The sequence below is a fragment of the Dreissena polymorpha genome, chromosome 1 (genome assembly GCF_020536995.1).
Source record: "Dreissena polymorpha isolate Duluth1 chromosome 1, UMN_Dpol_1.0, whole genome shotgun sequence".
Classification (NCBI taxonomy): Eukaryota; Metazoa; Mollusca; class Bivalvia; order Myida; family Dreissenidae; genus Dreissena; species Dreissena polymorpha.
This window is the reverse complement of record NC_068355.1, coordinates 122420647-122447402: the sequence shown is the minus strand read 5'-3', so window position 1 is coordinate 122447402 and position 26756 is coordinate 122420647. Positions and strand designations below refer to the sequence as shown.

Sequence of the window (26756 nt, the reverse complement as noted above, 5' to 3'; positions counted from 1 at the left end):
CACAGATTATCAAATTTGAGTCGCGTTCTCAGAAAGTTGGGCTTAATGCATGTGCGTTAAGTGTTGTCCCAGATTAGCCTGTGCCATCTGCACAGGCTAATCAGGGACGACACTTTCCGCCTACACTTGATTTTTGGTAAGGAGGGACTTCCTTGAAACTTAAAATACCATAAAAGCGGAAAGTGTCTTACACTTATATATGGGTATATGGCTATGTCAAGAAATAAAAGTGTGGTTAATTGTGTACATCAAATTTCAGATTCCATCAATAAAATCCAATCAAGAAAGAAAAGAGAAGTCATGGAAGAAGAAGAGATCTGAACTCCTGAACTTAAATTTGGTTGTGCCAATTAGACTCTGATCAAAAACATGTACATAATACAATTGATGCTCTTCTTAGGCACTTTACAGTGTGAATGAATACCATGCTCACTTAAAAGTTGTAGTTAAATATACAGTTATCCCCTCCACAAACACCTACGCACCCACACCACCTCTTGCAATGAAGTAAAAAGAGTATATATTGGTATCAACATGGACACGTGTCTGACCACAACTTGTCCAAGAAAGTACTCCACTACTCAACACACAGCATTCAATCTTGCATTATTGTTCCTTAATATGACGACTTGTAATTTGTATTGTCCTTAAATAAAAATGCTTTTCCACGTTTTCATTTTAAAACTTTATATGTATTACTACATAAGAGTTTTAGGGGGTATTCTCCACTTCTGTAACAAGCTGGAGTTATGTGTTCATTTTTACGATGCTTTTACGTGTTTCCTTAAATTTAATCCATAATTAAGCACCTACTTTACTCTATTTAAATATTTTCCATATTCTTGCTGTAACAAGATAAATAAATAATTAATCAATGCAGTTTTTGCTTACCTGAGCATAAAGTGGTGTGGTGGACAATTTTTTACGTTAAATGTCCAGTGTTTGGTATCCCAGATCGACTTTGAACTTATCTGAAATCAGCAAGAGGATTTTGACCAAACTTTACTGGAATTTTCTTTTGCTGGCCCTTTTAGCAATTTCTTTAATTAAAAAAAAGAGTTATTTTTTTACTTACATGACAAACTTTTAGAAACAGAAACAGATTGTTTTATTTGTAATTATTGTAGGCTCTACCTGAGCATGAAGTGCTCATGATGAGATATTGTTATCACCATGTGTATGGCGTCCGTTGTCATAGAGGGAGTCGTCATCTTTTTGCTAGTCACTTCTCTAAAAGCTACTGAGAAAACTTTATCATGATGTTAACAATATCTAGGTTTGTTACCTGTGTCCAAAAACAACGCCACAATATCTAGGTTTGTTACCTGTGTCCAAAAACAACGCCACTTTGTCAAATCCGAGATAAACCTAGTAACCACTCAAGAAACCCCTTTTATGGCTCAATTTGATGAAATTTGGGAGAATGATTATCTTCAAAATATCTAGGTCATTTATGAATATTTTGTCTTAAAACAAGGTCACCAGGTCAAAACTTATAAAAATAATACCACTCCAGAGGTCACAATGACAGCTCAATGTTGATGAAACTTGGTTAACATGTATACCGGTGTATTAACAATATCTAGGCCAAGTTCAAATAACGGACATGTACATCCAAAAGTTAGTTCACATGGTTTAATCCTTGAAAAACATTATGACCACTAGACGCCAGTGTTTGTTACTCGAGTTCACTTGGTCAGAATGAATGTTGCTCTTAACAATATCTAGGCGAAGTTTGAATCTGGGTCACTTAAGGCAAAAAAACAATTAGTTATTGTAATAACTGTAAAAAAATTGACACTTTAAATTGACTGATACCTGTGTTTTTTGCCAAAATATTTTTTTGTTTACTAGACTTTCGTCCATAATTTATTACTCACATTTTCTGACAGTTTATTTTACAATGCTATTTTACCATATTTCTGCCCTGTTGTGCTTACCTGGTGGCACTTTGATCATGAGTTTTTTACAACCAGATTGCAGTCATAAAACCTGGCTGATGAATGCCTTAAGGCAAATTCTCTAGGTCTTTGGTTTGAATATTGTGTGTCCAAAAACTAAGTCACCAGGTCAAATCTGAAAAAAAAGTTATTCCTCTAGGAATGTTAATCTTAACAATATTTCAACAGTTTGTGTACCTTGAAATCGTATGAGTGCTTAAGGGTCATCAGCATGGCAGTGATAATCAGATATGAAAATAATTTTACTTAAAAGTTCATTTGGTGACCATCCACCAAATAACACAAACAAATTATTTAACCATATTCATGCCAAGAGAATAACAGTTTTTTTAATGCCTACAAAAATTTACAAAAATCTTAGTATTCTTTTCAGAAACTGATAATCAGATTTAAAAATAACTCCACAAAAATAATCATCGAGTTAAAATCCATCAAAGTCCCTTAATAAGTTAATTATTTAAGATTTGTTTAAAAAAAACACGTTTCCACCTAGAGCCGGATCATGTTTTCCTGATGCATGTACAAAGTCATTTTTACTTAGAGAGCAATCAGGGTCAATTTGGCTCTCTTGTTTGATATTTCTTAAACAGGATACACGGCTAAAATGCAGTAAAAATGTATAAAAAATATGTTTTAATAATGCTGTTTACAATAATTAAAATTAATTGAACACATTGTTGATGCTTTTTATGACGTTTATGACCTTTTTTATGTTTAAAACGGTGCCTTTAACTGTAAACCTGGAAATAATATTGACTGAAACGATTTAGTCTTTTGGTATATTATGATATGTACAACATCAAATCATTCTTTTATTTTATGTTTATGATCATTTTTCTAGGACAATTTATGCAAGAACCAATAAACAATTGTCCCTGTTCTATCCCATTTTGATTTATTTACATAACTTTGAAGTGTATCTCGTTTTATTCAGAATCTCTTGCACTTTGTCTCCTTTCATTTGATTTATTGTAACGATTTTTGGAAAACTCAAAGAAATCATTTTAACACTCATGTTCATCATGTCCATTCACCGATGCTGTTAATCAATTCTTTTAATTTTGTAAATAGAGAAAGCATTCATCGTTAATGATTGAAATAAACATGTAATATAATGATTGGTTTGTTTCTTTAAGCTCAACATGCTCATAGTTAGCCTTTGTTACTGTGTAATGACAGTTCCTTGTGCGTCATCTGTCTTGCGTCGTCAATATTTGTCTTAAATATCGTGGCCCACTTTGAAACTAGGGTTATGTGTGTTCATAAACAAGGTCATTAGGTCAAATAAAAAAAGCGTATGAACACTCTAGAAGTCGCATTTGTTTCTGTAATTATAATGAAACTTATTCATGTGTTCTAATGATTTCTCCGACGAGTAAGATATGGTTCCTTTACATTAAAAAGAAAAGGCCACAATAAGGCGGGTCAGTTTCCTAATATGACCGACATATAATTACATTTATCTGGACTGATTTGAAAATGATTGTTGTTTAAAAAAACAACAACATATTTCCAATATGTTGAAGCAGTTTTACAAATAAATATTTTGTTAAGTCGTATGAGCACTTCTTGCTCATTTCATTGGGGTCGTACGTCAATTAAATAAGATAGTAACTTGACATTTCAAAGCTGTTACGTGGTAAAGTAAAGCTCGAATGACAGGCAAAAATATTTAACTAACACGTGTTTATTTCGTTAGTGTAGCAGGATAATATACAACGAAGAAAACAAACATGCAATGAGCCGTCGACCAAACAAAGAACCTGTTGCTCCCATAAACCGGGGTTTACTCTCAATCTTAAACTTTGCATTGACAGTTCTAAAGCGGTAAATCATGGAAAAAACATCGTATGTTGACAGAACGTTTTGTTTTCGATTCATCAAAACTGGACATACCAAAAGAACCGGTATTTGATGAATATATCAGTCAACACAATGCTCCCATATTGCGAAGTAGTTTGACAAGAATAAAAAGCAACCAATGATAAAGTCCACAATACCAAGATTTTCAGTCATTACTCCCCTCAGACGTTACACCCCTAGTCAATTCACCCTCTAAGCCTGGACATTACACCTCTCAATGTGTAGTCATTACACCCTCTAAGCCTGGACATTACACCCCTCAAGGGGTAGTCATTACACATCCCAAGATATTAACATAATTGATTAGATTACTAAGCTGTGATCACACCTATAATGGGGCACACTTCAATTGATTAATGATGTTCCTGCTTTAAATATATCATATCATATATGATTTTTTATGCCGGGTTCCTATACTTAAGGCAATATCAATCTATAACATGCAGCAAAGATAGTAATACTAATAAGTTAGTGGGTATGATCACGCCAACAAATAAATAACTTTGGCTGCTCAATTAAATAATTTGAGCCACCATTAATCTCATCAGTGTCATCTTACACATAACAAATCCAATCAGTGGTTCATAAGTTATCTATTGGAAGGTGTGATCAATACCAAACGAGATGAAACGCCAGCAACAATTAACAACGGGTTTAACAACTTTTTTATATCCATCGAAGAAGAGTTCATGTATTGGAGATTGCAGACACTGCATGATTCCAATTCTCCGGATGGCTGAAATAAATTTTTATCATCATGTGAGCAAAGGGTACTAATGCTAGCTAAACCAATAATACACATGAATAGTTTACATTATCAGAGACGTATAAGGCAATATGGGCAGTCGGCAAACTTAGAAGACGTTCTTCAAAACCTCCTCTGGGATTGGGTTGGGATCAAGACTCGAAATTTGGCGAATCCTCGCCCGATGATTATTTTGTACTTGCTTTTCAAGCGAAAACCGACGAACGTAGTCAATGAAATAATCCTCTCTCTGAATGTGCTCATCACTTTAAACGGCTGCGTATCTCTGTCACCGGAACGGAGTGCCGACAAAACCGGAAAAGCAGTTACCGTATTTCTTTTCTTTTTGGTGTTTGCAGCGATCTTTCATGCTACATTTCAAGTTCAGCAAACGTCTGCTAGCTATCTGTGTTTGTAACGCTTCAAACTGTTGAAAATTATTTCATAACGATAGTCGCCCTTTCCTGTGTTCGCGTAGATGGACGGTTTGCCGCGTTCCTGACAGGTTGGAGCCGTCAGTTGCCTTACGTGAGAAGGATGGCGGTAATGGATTTCATGAGAAACAGAAGGAGGAACACATCAAAGTGGAGCCTTTAGATTAATGACGAATACCACAAAAGCGGTACTAGCGACAAAAGAGTAAAAAGCGCAAAACTTCGACTTGCTGAAGTCGCTTTTCTTTGCATTATTCCTCGTGATAAACGTTGCCGCGCTATTCAGCATCACGTGACTTTGTGGGAACTGGTAAGTGGTGATTTTTAGCTCGGCTGTTTTCGGAGAAAACCTGATGTGTTGTCAGAGCCAGCTCGTCGTGTCGTGTCGTCCGCCGTCCGCGTCGTGCTAAAACCTTAACTTTTTGTTAACATTGTCTCTAAAATCAAAGTGCTTCCACCTACAATTTTGAAACTTCATATGAAGCTGCACCTTGATGAGTTATACACGCCACGCCCATTTTTGGGTCCCTAGGTCAAAGGTGAAGGTCACTGTGGCCTCTAAAAAAATTCTGACAAGCTTTCATTTATTCAAAACTTCACCCGCAGCCGAGCGTTGGCACCCGTTATGCGGTGCTCTTGTTTTAAAATAACTTTTTAAAACAAATTTTCTCAAATTTTCAACTAGTGCACACAAGACCGATTGTTATGCTGCACATGGCAATGTAAAACATTCTATGTGTATTGCATTACTTATACGGCTATGCTTCCCGCAACGTGAAATTGTGTCACCGATTTTAGACGTGTTAAAGGATTTACTCTTATACCTTAAGATATCGGCACAAACTACAAGAACAACTGTCTTTTATGCACTAAAGAGTTTAAAAATGAATTTCAATAACTTGAGATACTTGCAAAAATAAAATTCTTAGCGGTGTGTTTACATTCTGTCCAGCCCGTGTGTAAACCCCTAAAAAAAACGTTGAATCTGCACCCTGCTAATGGCGTTGCTGTAATTGAACACTATGGATCAAAGAATCCGAGTCATTTAATTATGTTCATTATTACCACAGAAATGCTCGTATGGCTTCAGTTTGTTTTTATTTTTATAAAAGATAAAATAAAATATGCATAAAATACCGTGGCAACTACTTTGTCGGCAATCAAGCGATGAGAGGTATAAAATCATTCGAGTTGCAGGATCTAGTGACACATTCATGACTTATATATATTATACGATGGCTATATACGTGATAGCGGTAAAGATAAAGTTTCATGTCCTAGACTTGTTGCCAAATAGTTGTTTCTCACTTCTAGGGCAGGAATGGATCCTGAAAAAAAATAAACTTGAACAGCGTTTTTCATGTGAACAAAATATATTGGAATCGACCCGAAATTTATGCGCAAAATAATTTATTATTTGTTACTTTTAAAATATTCAACACGTTATCTCAATTTCCACAATGACAAAGCTAGTTTGCAATATAATAATAGTATATATTGCTAGTTAGATAAAGCCTTAACTTTGTTTTAAAAAGAAAATTTCATGTAACAAAATCTGTATTGTTATTTGTTTTTTGTCCAGACATTCGACGCGACGGAATATTAGACGCAGACAAAACTTGTCTAGTAAAAACTTGCGCTTTATACTCCAAAAAGTACGATATGTTTGTCACGCTGTATAGTGAACTGAAAAGGAATATATTAAAAGGATAAAGAATTAAAATAAACTAAATACATAAATTGAAAATTAGTGTGTTTGATTATAGTTGTTAATGTTTCTCCCAATACGGGCACTTATTACCTAAAAACTGTCTGTCCGCGCTACTTTTTGCTCTTTTTAAATTTACTGCGCCATGCCTCTGTGTCGTCATGGGAAAAAACTTTAATACAAGATATGAAGGTAAAACTTAATACCTATGAATCTTGCATAGTAGGGAATCAAGTTTTTTAAATTGAACTGCCTCAACATGGGGTATATCAGGCAAAACAGTGACAGTCCTAGTTGTATTCAGTTCGGCACTTTTGTGTCCGGAGCCATATATTGGAAGTGCTTTGGCGGATTTCATTGAAACTTGGTATAAGTAAATCCGGATAAGAGGATGATGCACGCAAAATGGCATTGTACACCATTGGATAATAACGGAGTTATGGCCCTTTGTATCTTAAAAAATGCTTTTGTGTGTGTCCGGAGCCATATCTTGGAAGTGCTTTGACGGATTTCATTGAAACTTGGTATGAGTATATATATGGATAAAAGGATGATGCACGCCAAATGGCGTTGTACACCATTGGATAATAACGGATAACTCTTTTTTTCGATAAGACACTATAATAAAGTAGAACAATCTAAGAGAAAAGGCGGTGCGCGCAGACACAGTTGGCAGTTTAAGATCAACTGTCCTACAGTGGGACTAACCACCCTGTGCGTCGACGCTGAAAGGCTTTGCAACGTACCATCCATATCCGTTATTAATCACCTCTAATAACATGATTCTTCATTTTGAGCATGACCGATACTGTACATCTATCGGTAGAAAACCCCAGTTTGTTGTATTTGTGGACATGCTGTGGCAAAGACCTATCAAATACAGTATTCTCTAGGTGTTTGGCTGTGGGGGCGTCTTATATTTAAGTGAAATTGATAATACCTATACGCCACAACTGTACCCGTTTCGACTTTTGACCGGTTCGTCTTGGCACTCAATGCAACGTAATTTCGCGATGCGGAAATCATAAACAAAATAGATTAGTAATACGATATTACTACATGTTCCTATGTTGAATTAACAAAAAATGATTAACGAAGAACTTAAGAATGTCCTCAAGATATTTGTATCAGATGCAGTCATAATTGGAGCAGGTACTTAACTTTTATGTACGATTTCTGTACATTCACAGAAAAAATAGTCATAAATCATCACATTAAATTAATGACTTCGCCATATCATATGGAACATCAAGTATGCATTAATATAAAACAAAAGCAAACCATCAATCAAATTGTGTTAAAACTTCTGACTAGAATGCCTCTGTGTCGTCCTGGGAAAAAACTTTAATACAAGATATGAAGGTAAAACTTAATACCTATGAATCTTGCATAGTAGGGAATCAAGTTTTTTAAATTGAACTGCCTCAACATGGGGTATATCAGGCAAAACAGTGACAGTCCTAGTTGTATTCAGTTTGGAAAAAAACACAATCAATTTCACTTCTATAAGACAATGTTTGACATTGTTGTTATTGTGTCAGTGTAAATAAAAATATATAACTTCTTATGTGATTACAAACATTACAAACATATTGATGATACTTTTTTTCTGCGATGTATTTTGGTTATTATCCCCCGCCATAGGCGGAGGGATAATGTTTTGGCATTGTCCGTCCGTCCGTCTTTCCGTCCGGCACTTTTGTGTCCGGAGCCATATATTGGAAGTGCTTTGGCGGATTTCATTGAAACTTGGTATAAGTAAATCCGGATAAGAGGATGATGCACGCAAAATGGCATTGTACACCATTGGATAATAACGGAGTTATGGCCCTTTGTATCTTAAAAAATGCTTTTGTGTGTGTCCGGAGCCATATCTTGGAAGTGCTTTGACGGATTTCATTGAAACTTGGTATGAGTATATATATGGATAAAAGGATGATGCACGCCAAATGACATTGTACACCATTGGATAATAACGGAGTTATAGCCCTTTGTATCTTGAAAAAATGCTTTTTTTGTGTGTCCGGAGCCATATCTTGGAAGTGCTTTGACGGATTTCATTGAAACTTGATATGAGTATATAAATGGATAAGAGGATGATGCACGTTGGCGTTGTCCATCCGTCCAGAAATATTTGTGTCCAGAAGTATATTGGCGGGGGATATCAATTCAAAGAATGTGCTTGTTTCTTTTTACATATGGTCCATTTTTGCTATTAATAGCATTTGGGACATACTTTGCATGCAACTCAAAAATAATAAATGCTAGTGTGATTTAAAATTATATTTAGATTAATCCCTTGTGAATTTGTGCAATTATAACTGTTATGGATACTTTTGGCTCGACAAAACTGGAATTTCAAAACAAAATTGGAATGTGAGTTCATCTATGTATTGCGGACATGTTTTATTATTTGAACATATTAGATTTTATGCAAGAATTGAACCATACTTTTTTGAACAGATAAAAAACAGCAACATGTTGCAATAGCATATGACCCCTCCGGGAAAGAAGAAAGGCCAATAGACTGATCTTCTTCTTAAAAGGTGGTTAAGGGTCTGGTACCAGACCTGCCTAGCCAAGACTTCCTTACCCCAGTCCGGCAATCTAAACATAGAGTCACACATAAGACTATAAAGCATATAAAATTGTTGAAAAATACTCTATTTAAAACTCTAAAACTCTAAAACCAATCAAGTGCAAATCCCCACTAGCGATATATAAGAACTCTTTTTTTTTCGATAAGACATTACAGTATAATAAAGTAGAACAATCCAAAGACCTATAATAGATTAGTGTATTATAGGTCTTTGAACAATCTAAAAGAAAAGGCAGTGCGCGCAGACACAATTGGCAGTTTAAGATTAACTGACCTACAGTGGGACTAACCACCCTGTGCGTCGACGCTGAAAGGCTCTGCAACGTACCATCCATATCCGTTATTAATCACCTCTAATAACATGATTCTTCATTTTGAGCATGACCGATACTGTACATCTATCGGTAGAAAACCCCAGTTTGTTGTATTTGTGGACATGCTGTGGCAAAGACCTATCAAATACAGTATTCTCTAGGTGTTTGGCTGTGGGGGGCGTCTTATATTTAAGTGAAATTGATAATACCTATACGCCACAACTGTACCCGTTTCGACTTTTGATCGGTTCGTCTTGGCACTCAATGCAACGTAATTTCGCGATGCGGAAATCATAAACAAAATAGATTAGTAATACGATATTACTACATGTTCCTATGTTGAATTAACAAAAAATGATTAACGAAGAACTGAAGAATGTCCTCAAGATATTTGTATCAGATGCAGTCATAATTGGAGCAGGTACTTAACTTTTATGTACGATTTCTGTACATTCACAGAAAAAATAGTCATAAATCATCACATTAAATTAATGACTTCGCCATATGGAACATCAAGTATGCATTAATATAATACAAAAGCAAACCATCAATCAAATTGTGTTAAAACTTCTGACTAGAATTGTTTATATCATATCTGTATTAATCAGGTTTTTGTATCATGTGACTCATTTCTACTTATAATGAGCATAACAAATTGTATAAACTATTTTAATGAATCTACAACATCGTTATCCTTAACGCATAAAAAATTAAAACACGAAACATGAACTAAAGAACGAGGTTTTTATTAATGATATTATATCACAGATATATCACAAGCACCAAATTATGACAAATACTATGGCACAAGAAAAACAGAAAACAACTCGTAAATGAAGATGAAAAATACCCCCTAAATGGCTCCTTTCGAGCAAAGACCTAGAATAAATTAAGGTCTTTGTTTCAAGCAGGTGAAAAACAATGTTGATGCCAAAATTGTGTTCTGACTACACATTGATCACACACAATGATTAGGTGTTTGAAGTAGATATTTGAATTAGTAGCCTAGTTTCATGGAGCATTACTCAGAATAAATGGACATATCGACGGTTACCCCCTCTATAAATACATATATAAAATATAATGATTGTAAGGTATATCAAAGACCTATAGAATACACAGATTGGAAACTTCGCGCCTTATCAGGCTATCTCGCGGCGGGGTCACGTGGTCGAGAAACTGATAAGAACACTTTGGATCAGCAGACGATTTATTCCAAAAATCAATCGGAGGAGTCCGAAGCTGCCGATGTATCACGATTGCGATAAGATAGCGACGTGTCCAGTAGCAACGGCTACGATTATCGAGCAAAGTTATGCGAAATGTTACGGCGCTATAGAAAGGCGGCTGTAACTTGGTCAATAATGATCCGATTTTTATAAAATAAAGTTTCATAGAAACATGAGTAATTATGCTTTTACAAAATCTCGATTCTATTAACCTAAAATAAGAATTTATAATGCCGCGATCGTTGAAGTAATAGCGCTATAAGAATTTCCAAATCGCGGCGAGAATGCCGTTGAATAATTTATTTGAAAGGCTTTTGCTGATAAAATTTTCTTGTATACATTTTTAATTCAAACATTTAAAACTTTATAAAATAATATTATTTCAAAACGGATAGATATATGTGGACACATAGATCTAGGTCTCTGATAAAAACAACATTACAGTATAATAAATGCTATGATCGTTCGATCCAAAAACGGTTTCAGTTAATCTTATTTCAATATTGATTCTGTGGATTTTTTCAATTTTTTAATTCTCTAGTTTTTATTTAGATCTTATTCATGAGTTATAGGTTATTAATGTTTTGTTTGTAACCAAGTTTTTTTTCTATTGGTAATTAATAAAAGCTCTAAGTGTCATGGACTAGGATTTCGCGAAAAGAAAAAAAACACATTTCACGCGCGTGTCAATTGTCGGATCAATTAGCGAACTGATGGAGATGTTATGTTTGTATGAAAAATGACAAAGGTTTTCACAATGAACCAAATCACGTTTGACGACAGGTGTGTACAATAGGGTATAAGAGCTAAAAATTGTACCAACTTTGTACAAGGCCAAAATCCTTTAAAATGAACATTTTCCTCCAGTTTGTTTAATTCAAACCTAGATAAACATATAACCAAGCATAAAAATCTGACTTTATCTATTTGGGATGAAAAATGAAAGTTTATCAAAAAGAACAAAAACACGTTTGACAGCAATCGTGTACAACAGAGGAAAAGAGCTTAAAATTTTACCAACATTGTATGAGGCCAAATCCTTTAAATTGAAAATTTTCTTCTACGTTTTTGTAATTTATACTTAGATTAACATCTCTCCTAGCATAAAAATCATACTTCAACGATTTTGGATGAAATAGAAAAGTTTTAAAAAAAGAAACAAACCACTTTGGCGACAGGTGTGAAAATGATTGAATGAAATAACAGTATAAAATTGTACAAAGGCAAAATCCTTTAAAATGCCTTATTTTCGTCTACTTTTTATAAATCATACCGTAATAAACATCTCACCTAGCATAACCATCTTACTTAATCAATCTGTGATGAGAAATAAAGAAGTTTTTGAAAAAAAATCGTTTGGGCCTTTCAATTTTTCAAAAATTATCGAAAATGAACAAATCCTTTGTTCTCTTTCAAATTCCGATACATTAATAATACATAAGAATAATAACTACCATAACCTAAAACATTATCAACAAAGAAAATAAAAACTTATTTTTATTTACACAAAAATATATTCAATATGTCTGTTTGCGGCGACCGACTTTGCCCATAATTGATTGCTTTAAAACAAAATGGCCGACAGTAGCTGGAACAGAGAAGAATCTACAGGTACACCGGCATCTCCAAAATCGATGTCACCTGACCCGCGTCCGCCGTTAGATATTATCGCATATCGCTATCGCGAAGACGAGAGTTTCCAATCTGTGTTATCTATAGGTCTTTGGGTATATACCACAAAAAGCAATACTTTGTTGATGGAATTGTTAAGAAATATAACAGCACAAATATTGTTTAACCAACACGTCCTCTGGTCGATTAAAACTCACGCTTATGGAATCCGATTGCATCACATCAAAGTATACAATAAGCATATTTACAAGTCCGGTATCTACAGTGCGCTTGGAGGTAATGCCATGTACATTATATTACTATAAGCTACTACAATGTTGCAGCAGTTGCTAAAATATCCCATGGACATCTTTGTATAATGATTGAAATATATATGCTACTAAGTGACTATCAACAAGCAGGGCTCTTGCTTCACTTTGGGGAATTGGGGCCGGGGCCTTAAGAGGAGGGAATTTTGCATTGTTGGGATGAAATGGGGAATTTTAGAAGACGTTTTCACCAACCATTCAACACTTAAAATTGCTATATTTTAATGTGATTTACATTAACATACATTTAATCAAAGGCAAATAGCACGATACGTCAATACCAGCTGGCAACATAAGCATAAAAGTAAAAAAAGAAAAAAAATTGGAGGAGGGAATTTTGAGCTAAAATAGGGGAAAAGTATACAATTACTTTTTTAGGGGGAGGGGGGAATGGGGCCAAATTTCAGCCCCAAAAACGGCCAAACGAGGACCCTGTGTTGGAAGGATGTGTTTATCTAGTTCATAGAAAGGGGGTTAAGCAGTAGTTAATGCTCAATATACTACAAGTTTCTTAGCGTTAAAACACATTCCCCATCATCATGCCAAGGAAGTTCTTTTTGAATGCTCCGAGCTTTTATGAACACATACGTACAGGTCAGAGTTCTTCCTGTTAACCGAAGGTTTAATGTAAAAAAAAATATGTCTCACATATGTCCATAAAATCGAGTTCAATCAACCTAATACATCGTCACAAACACATAATCTGTTATCATTGACATCAATTGGCAAGTCATTTATTGAAAAAATACTCCTTAATTATATATATATATGATCTGTAAGTGTTTATTTATGTTACTCATACTAACAATTAAAGAGCATGGATTCCAGGAGGCACGTTTTTAAGAAATATCTTGTTACCAATTGCAACTCCCAGCGACCCGATGGGTCAATAGCTGGGAGTTGGATTATTGCAACTACATGGCCAGGCGCTTTCAGGTCGTCTTGAAGGGCATAATGTTTAGTTGGTATAGGCCTATATACAGAAGTTTCGAAAGAAGTTTAAAGTTAAATCGTACATAATTATACATTTTAGACTGACAATTTTATGTTTGCAAATATCCGCACTGCTATCTTTGTCTTTGATTATTATGCCCCCCTTCGAAGAGGGGGTATATTGCTTTGCTCATGTCGGTCTGTCGGTCCGTCCACCAGGTGGTTGTCAGACGATAACTCAAGAACGCATATGCCTAGGATCATGAAACTTCATGGGTAGATTGATCATGACTTGCAGATGACCCCTATTGATTTTGAGTTCACTAGGTTAAAGGTCAAGGTCACGGTGACCCGAAATGGTAAAATGAATTCCGGATGATAACTCAAGAACACATACGCCTATGATCATGAAACTTCATGGGTAGATTGATCATGACTCGCAGATGACCCCTATTGATTTTGAGGTCACTAGGTCAAAGGTCAAGGTCACGGTGACCCGAAATAGTAAATTGGTTTTCGGATGATAACTCAAGAAAGCATACGCCTAGGATCATGAAACTTCAAAGGTAGATTGATCATGACTTGCAGATGACCCCTATTGATTTTGAGGTCACAAGGTCAAAGGTCAAGGTCACGGTGACCCGAAATAGTAAAATGATTTTCGGATGATAACTCAGGAACGCTTTTGCCTAGGATCATGACACTTCATAGGTACATTGATCGTGACCCGCAGATGACCCCTATTGATTTTCAGGTCACTAGGTCAAAGGTCAAGGTCACAGTGACAAAAATCATATTCACACAATGGCTGCCACTACAACGGACAGCCTATATGGGGGGCATGCATGTTTTACAAACAGCCCTTGTTTTTATAATTAATTGCTGATCTGAAAAATGTTTGTGGTAAATAAAATAAATGTACAGTTTGGTGATAGAAGGATACAAATGTCAATTTTCACTTGTTTCACCATTCAACACATTTACACCATTGTAATGAATAACTGCATATTTCGTAAGACTTCCACCTCATTTATGAAATTTAATACGCATATATTAACACTTAATAAGAAGTTAAACAATAAGTTGTGTATCCACAAATGCCACTGACGCATGGGATACCCATACGATATGTAGGGGAAAAAAAGAACATTCAGTTGGTAAATGTTTGTATAATATATTTTTTTTAAATGAATATGTCATTACCTGGTATATAATCTATTCTATTTACATTCAAATTCGCGGTTTTGCTGTTCCAATAAAGTACACAAAACACAATGAAAGTTAGATGACATCAGTTAAGCCCATTTTAGAAGTAACCAGCATTTTGGATTCATTTCTTCTAGCTTTTTCCAACCTAACACCAAGGGTGCCATTTTGTAGAGAGTTTCTGTCCGTATCAACGGTCCCGTATTTCTTCTTACTCCCTTTTGGATGATCAAAGAAATGATCACTGTAAGGCTATTGTCAAGCAATATGGTCCCCTACCGGCTCCACCATTGTAAAAAATTCCACCATTTTCAGAATATTTTTGTTGTTGTTGGTTGCCATAACCACAATTTTTGTCGTAGGAAACTAATGAAATGACGTGCATAATGTCCATATTGCCATCTATCCATGTTGCAAGTTTCATGAAAAAATATTAAGAACTTAAAAAGATATCGCAGGATCCAGAAAACCACCATTTTCAGCAGTATTTCTAGTCTAATTGTTGCCATAGCAACCATAATTTTTTACGTAGGAACAAAATGAAATGACGTGCATAATGTCCATATTGCCATCTATCCATGTTTCAAGTTTCATGAACAAATATTAAGAACTTTAAAAGTTATCGCAGGATCCAGAAAAGTGTGACAGACAGACTCACAGACAGACAGACACACAGAGCGCAAACCATAAGTCCCCTCCGGTGAAACAGGTAGGGGATAATAAGCCATTTCACGGACTCTAGTATATGCTCCGTGGCAAATTGTAGAAAAATCTACTCTAATCAGGAAAGGGTTTATGGTTCAAGTTGCAGCTTCATATTTACTTGTAATTAATCCTTTATCAGTGTTTCAATATGAAATGTTATTTTATTAACCAATGGCAAGCATATTACAAAAATTAATTTCTTTTAACATTTCAATCTTATTTTTAGCTTTTGTGATCGCTTTTTGTCTATCGTCCGTTGTGAGCCGTCAGCATTTGCCTTGTCAACTCTCTAGAGGCCACATTTATTCTCCAATCTTCATGAAATTCGGTCAGAAGATTGGTCTCAATGATATCTTGGAAGAGTTCGAAAATGGATACCTTTGCTTGAAAAACATGGCTGCCAAGGGGCGGGGCATTTTGCCTTATATGGCTTTATATGGCTTTAGTAAAATCTTGTTAACATTCTAGAGGCCACATTTATTGTCTGATCTTAATGAAACTTGGTCAGAAGATTCATCCCAATAATATATTGGACAAGTTCGAAAATAGTGCTGGTTGGTTGAAAAACATGGCCGCCAGAGGGCCGGGCATTTTTCCTTATATGGCTTTAGTGAAACCTTGTTAACACTTTAGAGGCCACATTTATTTTCTGATCTTCATAAAACTTGCTGAGAAAATATGTCCCAATGATATCTTGGATGAGTTCAGAAATGGTAACCTTTGCTTGAAAAACATGACTGCCAAGGGGCGGGGCACTTTTCCTTATATGGCTACAATGTATATATGGCTATAGTAAAATCTTGTTAACACTCTAGAGGCCACATTTATTGTTCAATATTCATGAAACTTGGTCAGAAGATTCATCCCAATAATATCTTGGACAAGTTCAAAAATGATGCCGGTTGGTTGAAAAACGTGGCTGCCAAGGGGCGGGGCATTTTTTCTAATATGGCTTTAGCAAAACCTTGTTAACACTCAGAGGCCACATTTATTTTCCGATCTTCATGAAACTTGGTCAGACGATTTGTCCCAATGAAATCTTGGATAAGTTTGAAAATGGTAACCTTTGCTTGAAAAACATGGCTGCCAAGGGGGCGGGGCATTTTTCCTTATATGGTTATAGTAAAATCAAGTTAACACTCTAGAGGACTCATTTATTGTCCAATCTTCATGAAACTTGGTCAGAAGATTCATCCCAATAATATCTTGGACAAGTTCAGAAATGATGCCCTTTGGTTGAAAAACATGGCCACCATGGGGCGGGGCATGTTTTCCTTATATGGCTATAGTTAAACCTTGTTAACACTCTCGAGGCCACATTTATTGTCCAATCTTCATGGTCAGAAGATTTGTCTTATTAATATCATGGATGAGTTCGAAAATGGTTACAACTTAAACTTTTGCTTGAAAAACATGGCTGCCAAGGGGTGGGGCATTTTTCCTTATATGGCTTAAGTAAAATCTTGTTAACACTCTAGAGGCCACATTTATAGTCCGATCTTCATGAAACTCGGTCAGAAGATTCATCCCAATAACATCTTGGACCAGTTCAAAAATGATGCCGGTTGGTTGAAAAACATGGCCACCTTGCATGGGAGTGGGGCATTTTTCCTTAAATATATGGCTATAGTTAAACATTGTTAACACTCTAGAGGTCACATTTATTTCCCGATAATCATGAAACTTGGTCAGCAGATTTGTCCCAATGATATCTTGGATGAGTTCGAAAATGGTTTTGATTGCTTTAAAAACATGGACACCCGGGGCGGGGCATTTTTCCTCTTATGGCTATATAATTTTATGGCTTTTGTAAAACCTTGTTAACGCTCTAGAGGCCACATTTATTGTCCAATCTTCATGAAATTTGGTCAGAAAATTGGTCTCAATAATATCTTGGATGAGTTTGAAAATAATTATGTTTGCTTGAAAAACATGGCTTCCAAGGGGCTGGCATTTTTCCTTATATGGCTATAGTAAAATATTGTTAACACTCTAGAGGCCACATTTACTGTCAGATCTTCATAAAACTTGGTCAGAAGATTCATCCCGATAATATCTTAGAAGAGTTAAAAAATGATGCTGGTTGGTTGAAAAACATGGCTGCCAGGGGGCGGGACTTTTTTCCTTATATGGCTATAGTAAAACCTTGTTTACACTCTAAAGGCCACATTTATTTTTCGATCTTCATGAAACTTGGTCAGAAGATTTGTCCCAGTAATATCTTGTTATCTCAGGTGAGCGACTTTTGGCCTTTCAGGCCCTCTTGTTAATCAAATGCACTGGTCTAGTTAAATGCAAAGCCAACTCTTCTAAATCATACAATTCTTATGAAACCCACAGGTGGAATAATTCTGTTGCTGTTCAGAGTGCTGGGAGACCCGTACAAGAGAGGCTTTTTCTGTGATGATGACTCACTGAAGTATCCCTTTCATGACTCCACGGTTACATCTGCAATGCTGTATGGAATAGGATTCGTATTGGCTGTCATTGTGGTATTAAAATCTTAATCACAAGTAAATAAACAATTTTAAGCAAATATTTTTATATTTACAGTATTCCTTATAATGTAAAGATTTTGTTAACTTATTTTTGTACTAATATGAAATTTATTTTTATGCCCCCGGTAGGGTGGCATATAGCAGTTACTGTCCGTCAGTCAGTATGTCAGTATGTGTGTATGTCAGTATGTGTGTATGTCAGTATGTGTATGTCAGTATGTGTGTATGTCAGTCTGTCCGTCTGTCCGGAAAAAACTTTAACGTTGGCCATAACTTTTGCATTCATAAAGATAGAAACTTGATATTTGGCATGCATGTGCATCTCATGGAGCTGCACATTTTGAGTGGTGAAAGGTGAAAGTCAAGGTCATCCTTCAAGGTTAAATGTCTAATATATGACGTCTGTCCGTCCGTCCAAAAACGTTAACATTGGCCATAAATTGTTCACTATTGAAGATAGCAACTTGATATTTGGCATGCATGTGTATCTCATGGAGCTGAACATTTTGAGTGGTGAAAGGTGAAGGTCAAGGTCATCCTTCAAGGTCAAATGTCAAATATATGGCGTCTGTCCGTCCAAAAACTTTAACATTGGCCATAACTTTTTCAATATTGAAGATAGCAATTTGATATTTGGCATGCATGTGCATCTCATGGAGCTGCACATTTTGAGTGGTGAAAGGTGATGGTCAAGGTCATCCTTCAAGGTCAAATGTCTAATATATGGCGTCTGTCCATCCGTCCAAAAACGTTAACATTGGCCATAACTTTTTCACTAATAAAGATAGCAACTTGATATTTGGCATGCATGTGTATCTCATGGAGCTGAACATTTTAAGTGGTGAAAGGTGAAGGTCAAGGTCATCCTTCAAGGTCAAATGTTAAATATATGGCGTCTTTCCGTCCAAAAACTTTAACATTGGCCATAACTTTTTCAATATTGAAGATAGCAACTTGATATTTGGCATGCATGTGCATCTCACGGAGCTGCACATTTTGAGTGGTGAAAGGTGAAGGTCAATGTAATCCTTCAAGGTCAAATATCTAAAATATGGTGTCTGTCCATCCTTCCAAAAACTTTAACATTGGCCATTACTTTTTCACTATTAAAGATAGCAACTTGATATTTGGCATGCATGTGTATCTCATGGAGCTGAACATTTTGAGTGGTGAAAGGTGAAGGTCATCCTTTAAGGTCAAATGTCAAATATATGGCGTCTGTCTGTCCGAAAACTTTAACATTGGCCATAACTTTTTCAATATTGAAGATAGCAACTTGATATTTGGCATGCATGTGTATCTCATGAAGCTGCACATTTTGAGTGGTGGAAGTTCAAGGTCAAGGTCATCCTTCAAGGTCAAAGGTAAAAAAAAATCAAAAATCAAAGTGGCGTTCTCATGAAGCTGCACATTGTGAGTGGTGGAAGTTCAAGGTCAAGGTCATCCTTCAAGGTAAAAAAATAATAAAATAATAATTATTTTTCCAAGCAGCGTTCTAATGAAGCTGCACATTTTGAGTTGTGGAAGTTAAAGGTCAAGGTCATCCTTCAAGGTCAAAGGTAAAAAAAATAATATTTCAAAGCGGCGCAATAGGGGGCATTGTGTTTCTGACAAACACATCTCTTGTTTATGTTTATGTTTATTTTATATATATACCCAAACACAAAATTGTTTAGCATAAAATTCTGCGAAAAAAGGCAATAAATGGGAATACTTAATTGATTATAGTCTATTTATGACCATTGCATTGAATATGAGTCCAATATTGTTCATGAGAGAACTTCTTAAACCTGTTGCTACTAAATCAGTTAATAACCATTCATGTCGCAAAAGGAGTGATATTGAAATGAATACTCCATTTATTGCTGCTTGAGAAGGGCTTTTTATTTCCAATTTACCAAGCACATTTATTGCTGATTTATTTCATGGAGGGCTAGAATCAAAGACCCGATTCAACTCAATGACCACCTTAATTGAATTTCATTTAGCATGGCTGAAATGGACTCCCATTTATAGACAATATTTTCGATTCATTTATAAAAATTTATTGCGAATCATGTGCTAGCTCATTTGCATGTGATTAGCATTGGCTGTAAATACATTTTGTCCGCAATTTGACAATTTTATGAACCCCATTCATTCTTTTTTTGTTTGTTTGAATATTTGCAATATTTTAATACACAAATCAGGAATTATTATTCTTTTAGTACAATGTCTGAATCTCCATGTATAAATATTTATCAAAAATATGTCCATAATCTATTAAGGTGAAGAAACTGATTACTATTTTTCAGATGGTAGTTGTTGAATCAGTACTGATATACAAATGCGTGAACAGCCAACTTAAAACTGACCTTAAAACCTACGGGCACCTCAAAATAATTGTGAGGAACATCTACATTTCTCTGGTGCCTTTCCTATTTGGGGCTGTGATAGAACACATTGTGACTGACATCGGAAAGTACAGTATCGGACGACTACGACCTCATTTCTTTGACGTTTGCAAGGTCAACTTCAGTAAGATTAATTGCTCTCAGGGACATATAGAGGATTTTGAGTGCCTTGGCAAGGAGGCTAATGAAATACGAGAGATGAGGTATGTTGAACATGTGTAGATGTGAGCTAAGCTATGGGAAAACAGGGGCTTTATGCATTAGCGTAAAATGTCATCCCGAGTAAGCCTGTGCAGTCAACACAGTCTTATAAGGCAAGACATTTTCGACTTTAAGTTTGATACAATTTTTCATTTAAAGCAAGTCTTTTGCTTAGGAAAAAAACAAGTTAATGCGGAAAGTGTCATCCCTGATAAGATTGCGCTGACTGCACAGGCTAATAATTGGGTAGCCTTTAAGGTGGAAAGTTTTGTCCCTGTTGAGCATTTTTGGACTGCACAGGCTTATCTGGGAAGACCTTTATTCACATGGAATAGGCTCCGTTTTTTACAGTGCTGCTAATTTATATATTTTTTTGGCAGATTATCGTTCCCTTCCGGACATGCCTCCTTCTCCACCTATGTGGCAGTCTATCTTGTGGTAGGTGCTATTGTTAACCATTGCCTCATCAGTTTAATTGTCTTACATACTTAATCAAATGAGATTGTCTTAAGTCGGCATGACAAATGATAGAATGATATAAAACTATATAATAAGTCAAGCAGATAAAATAATATTACATATTAAGTATGATTTTTTTGTTATGGTGTATTCATTTTGTTTTATGTATTAAATGCCCTGGTTGATTAAAAAGAAAATCAAAGTGGTGAAGGCACTGTAGGTGTTCGCTGTTGTAAAATGTCGTCCTTGATTAGCTTGTGCGCATTGCACAGGCTAATCAGTATGCACAGGCTAATCTTATTTGACATGCATTGAGCCCCGTTTTCCCTGAAAGCAGCCAATATGTACAGATTTCAATGATAAACACCAGATTGGCCAATCTCGTTTTACAAGCTGTTAAACACTATTAGTCATATAAACCCTCTGCAGTGTACCAATACACAGCGGTTCATCACATTCACATTTATGTTGAGGCACAAACGACAACTCTGCTAGGAGAATGGCATTTGTCGTCTGCTGCAACAGGCAGTGGTTGTCTTTCCATACCGTACCTAAGGCTTCTAAGCACATACTGATTTGCTGTAACATAATGATCACACTAAAATTGAATAAACCGTACCTAAGGCTTCTAAGCACATACTGATTTGCTGTAACATAACGCTCACACTAAAAATGAATAAACATGTGCTGTTATTGCTGTCAATTGATTGTGGGTTTCAGATCTATATTCAGAAGCATGTCACATTCTTCCGGAGGTATTTATTTCGCTCAGTTGTCCAGGCACTTCTGATTTATTTAGCCTGGTACACGTGCCTCAGTCGTATCACTGACTATAAACACCATCCCAGCGACGTGATTGCTGGTGCAGTCATTGGAAGCACTACGGCTGCTTTAGTGGTGTGTATTTTTCTGTTGGAAGTTTTACATGAAGAGGTTTAACCATTTTAACTAAGATACATCTTTGTAAGCATGTGTAGTCACGAAGTTAAATTTATTTGAAGGCTTCATTTCCAAACCTTAGATACTGATGAGCAGCAAAAAGCACAAAACCTGAACAGACTGCGAGTTACTCACAGGCTGTTTTGGTTTTATGTTGTTTGCATATAGCCACTTTCACTTTGCTTCCGAGAGTTAAAGGGTTATGTGGTTTTGATGGATGGGAACAAAATGTCACAGGGTCTGGGTGCTTATGATAATGTTGAACATGATTTAAATACATGTATGCTTAAGATGGTGGCATTGTAATGTTGCTCTTTCTTAGGATGATAATTATGATGATGATGATGCAAAGTTCACTTATACCTTTGACAGCAATTGTAAATTAATAAAAAACTTTTTCATTATATATTTTTAAAAAACGCTTGCATCTTGTTTGTTTTTTCAGGCGTACTGTGTATCTGACATGTTTCCCTGCATGAGTTCCCATGACTTGAATCAGTCGACAGTCAGTGATGGCAGTGTGGAACAGCAATGCCACAATGAGGCTCAACAACTCCATGACCTTTGAACTCCAACTTTTTCTTGTTGTTATTGTTGTTTTTCAATATTAAAACTCAGGATTTTGCCAGAAGTGAATATAAACAATGCAATGACAGCATTTAATTACAATACTTGTTCTTAAGGTGATATTACACAGTAAAAGTTACACTAATTGATTTCAGCAAATGAATGTTTGGTTAAAATAATAAAATTTCTCCAAACTTATGACATTTTGTAATCATGCAAAATGATGCAATCCTTACACAACAAGATATTATATTTCATGTTTAGCTTAGATTTAGCTTAGATTTATCATATTTTCAATCATATTGTTGCTGTCATTCCAACACCCTGTAGTCTGATCAATCTTATGGAATTTTTTACTGAGGAAAAGAATTTTATTTGAGATTTATTACTAATTTCATTTTAAAACGCATTAAAAACAGTGTTTCAGATTTTGATAATTAAGCAAGTATGCACCTGTTCTGTTGCTCTTTGGTTTTCGTTGCAACAGTTCTGAAGTTTATAGTCCTTCCACTCTTTGGAAGTAACTTTGTTTTCTAAAATATATACATCACAATTATAATGTTTACCACACAAATTATTTACATTTGGAAGAGTCGAATCTTTTTGTGTCACATTTAAGTTTCTCTTAGTTTCCTACTTTTATATATCCATAAAGCAAACCATTCATTACATGAAGAGTTTTTTTCACGATTAATGTTGAACATTTTACACACAAGTTTTCTACAATATTTGTGATGTTTGTTTTTGCTTTTTTCTTATCTTTGTACATGTATTTACATTTTTTTGGTCAAAATTCATTACAATTTCTTTGAATTGTTTTATACAAAATATTTTATCTTTGACATAAATTTAATGTTATATAATGTTAAATGTTTATAATTTCAGTGTTTTATTTTAAAGCACTTTGTGTTCTAGCAATATGTTGAAGGTCTTTTAAGAACTTAATGTTCATTTCATATGGAATTGTTTACCTTGCGTTGTAATTCTGGCATGGAATGGTCCCCACCAGTGTGTGGCCAAATAAATAGGAATGCTGGAAATTAAAAAAATACACACTTTATTGTATGAAAATTCAGTTACCAAATAGTGATAATATATTTTATTTCTGTATCAGATTTACCTACTAATTTTTCTTTTTTGAAGAATCCCCCCCCCCCCCATATATTTATCTGAAAACCAAATTCTTGTTGGTTTTATGGTGTTTAGTTTGATATTTGTTCTGTTTATGTAAGGGTTTAATATTCCATTACTTTCGTTTAAATTACTACTGAAATCAATGTTAACTTAGTTATTTAACAAAACAACATGATAACATGTTAAAAGTACCAGAGTATTCAAGAAAAATGGACTTTTCTGACTTTTTGACCCTTAAATAGTTTACCATTTGTTGAGGAAAATAAAACATTTTGTCAGTTTTAATTTGAATTTACTTGGACTTCAGTTGTTGTAATGAAAAAAAATTAAGATGTCAGTGACAATATTTTGTTATATGTTATTTTATTGTATTGATTCATTACACAAAGTATGTGCACATATGCGTAGCGCTTGCATCCGTATCCTGTGTATCTTATTTTATTTTTCAATTATAATTTTTTGCTTGTTTCCTCTTATTTATGTTAGTAAAAGATTTATCTATCAGTATAGAAATATCAGAAAGCATTGTTATGTTTGATGCCATTTGCTCATTTTTTGATATTTTTTCAGAACAGCTGAAAATTGCGTTTTTTTGTCAACTGTTAATGAGTTGTGGACTTTATATGGATTGTGAATATGCATGTCAGACCATGAAATATAATTATGTTCTTGATATATTTACATATCACGTACTTTATTTATTTTCACATTATGTATTTTAAATATTTACACTTGTATGTATTTACACTTGTTCCCACCGAAATCTCGTTATTCGTCAATATGTGCACATATGGTGCTGATGTTGTGGATATGTTCTCATCAAATTAATAAAAAAATAATACTCATATACCACTTTGGTAATTTTAAATTAAATTGTGTCTTGTTCTGAGAAAACTGGGCTTAATTCATGTGCGTAAAGTGTCGTCTTAGATTAGCCTGTGAAGTCCGCACAGGCTAATCAGGGACGACACTTTCCGCCTAAACTTGATTTTTGGTAAGGAATGACTTCCTTAAAACTAAAAATACCATTAAAGCGAAAAGTGTTGTCCCTGATTAGCCTGTGCGGACTGCACAGGCTAATCTGGGACGACACTTTACGCACATGAATTAAGCCCAGTTTTCACAGAACAAGACACTAATGATGTCCATAAGGATTTATTCCCTTCATATACAGGGTCAAAAAAGCGTCATTAACTCTTTGCGAAAAATACGCATTTCTCAACATAAGTAAACATTCGGATTTCTTATTCACTGACTACAGTCATATGCAACTGATGTAACTCCATGGCCATTTGTTTGCACGAATCGTTTGAACATTCCGAACCCATAGAAAGCTACTATAATAAATCAGTAATGAGTTGGCTAGCAAACGCTTAGTGAAATCTATTCCACTAATGTTTCACCTGACAGTTGTTTTTTAAGTAAATAGTTTTTTTCATTTAAGAGCTTCGTTGTCCCAAATGCGCTTAACTAAAACCTAAAGGAACAATTAATGTGGGTTTGCGGGCAAGCCGAACCTCGCGTTAATCCTAGATACAATCACAAACCAAAAATCGCGTCTAGAACGATTTTAACCAAATGTACATATGGAGACAAAATGAAACCACAAATCCTAAAAACGTAACGCGCGAATCTCTAATATTTCTGACATAGTTTTAGTGTACTGGTGTCGTAAGTATCTGAAGTGTAATAAAAACGATTAGAGGATTTTGAACTTAAGAAGTATATATAGACATATGGACATCAATAAATATATTTAACTATTAAGGTAGTGTATGTTTCGACATACGTTCATCTAACAAACTTGGTGTAAGAAGAACATGTTTTATACGCATAACACAACATAGTTCTTTAACTTCAACTCTTTTGGGAAATTAATAAAGTATTTCTAACTAATAACGAATATGTACGTATATTTTTGTTTTGTATTTAAATCCTATATCCTTTATGGGCCACACATTTACTGCGAAAACTCAGCCAGCAGCTGGTTGTTGTCTCCTGTAAACGAGGCTGCCTATACAAAGTTCCATAGATGACTTGTGAATTGTTTACCTATGAAATATAGACATTCTAATTACGGCTCCTGTTATACCATGTATTTTGGATGAATACCGGTAGTCTTGTTAGGTTCAAATAAAGAAGTTGTGTTGTTTAACTTGGTTCACCGTAATTTGTTTTTCAGGAAAAAATAAATATTATTATCTGAACTTCTGAACTAATGGCAAAATTAAATTTTGGTAATTAAATATCATAAGACATTTGGGGTTGTTGTTTCTTTTTCTGATTCAACCACCGGTTTCAACATCACTATTGTCATCATCATCAGTATTTTTCAACAGACCGAAATCATTTTCAAACTCAATTGAGATATCACTACGACACACTTTCTGAGAAAGTTTAAAGCAAGAGAGCTGGGTTTCAATAAATTTAAAAGCCATGTCGACTCACAAAAAGCGAGCACCAACACTTACCATGTGCACGTTTGCGCAGGTGAATAAAACATGCTTGCATAATTAAGCTGGTTAATGTTTCAAAAGGCGTATTTTATGAAGGTCGTGATAACAAACCACTTCATGTACACTATTAGTCATGTATGATGTGACCCTCGCTAGTTCCTTGCCATTTGTCCAAACACTCATCGGAAACGATAACGAGTTACTTCTTGAGCTTTCAACAACGATTGTGCCCAATTTATCTAAGCATTGCTCATGGAAAAACGAGGCTTAACGCATGTGCGTGCATTGCCGTTCCAGATTGCAGTCCGCACAGGCTCATCAGTGACGACATTTTCCGCGTTTTATTAACTTCACGTTTAAAGGCAGTCTCTTAGCGAAAATCCCGTTAATCCGAAACGTGGACTGCACAGGCTAATTTGGGACGACACGTGCATTAGGCTCGTTTTCCCAGAACGAAGCTTATCTTGTTTTA

At 35.2% G+C, this 26756-nt stretch overlaps 2 protein-coding genes and 1 long non-coding RNA gene across 4 annotated transcripts in view; 2 read left to right on the top strand and 1 right to left on the bottom strand.

The window, feature by feature from the left end:
* The window catches only part of LOC127848057 (uncharacterized), a 29183-nt gene extending 26107 nt beyond the window's left edge, over positions 1 to 3076 (top strand). The window contains exon 6 of the mRNA XM_052380345.1: positions 260 to 3076. Coding sequence (XP_052236305.1) covers positions 260 to 321 — 62 coding nt within the window. The 3' untranslated portion in view covers positions 322 to 3076. The remainder of the gene's footprint in view (positions 1 to 259) is intronic.
* Positions 3077 to 7685: 4609 nt separating this feature from the next.
* LOC127847972 (putative phosphatidate phosphatase) lies at positions 7686 to 26088 on the top strand. Of its 2 annotated transcripts, none has more exons than XM_052380229.1 (6): positions 7686 to 7863; positions 17978 to 18129; positions 20430 to 20731; positions 21110 to 21167; positions 21909 to 22085; positions 22573 to 26088. In XM_052380229.1, the coding sequence occupies exons 1-6, from the start codon at positions 7797 to 7799 to the stop codon at positions 22693 to 22695; spliced, it is 879 nt and encodes a 292-aa protein (XP_052236189.1). In that variant the 5' UTR covers positions 7686 to 7796; the 3' UTR covers positions 22696 to 26088. The 2 variants fall into 2 exon arrangements, with proteins under 2 accessions (XP_052236189.1, XP_052236196.1); XM_052380236.1 differs by lacking the exon at positions 7686 to 7863 and adding an exon at positions 9876 to 10045.
* Positions 23070 to 26489, bottom strand: LOC127848098 (uncharacterized). The gene is made up of 3 exons (XR_008034352.1): positions 26300 to 26489; positions 23666 to 23727; positions 23070 to 23227 (listed from the first exon to the last, which is right to left on the bottom strand). It is a non-coding gene; the product is annotated as an uncharacterized LOC127848098 (long non-coding RNA).
* Between the last annotated feature and the right edge of the window lie 267 nt (positions 26490 to 26756).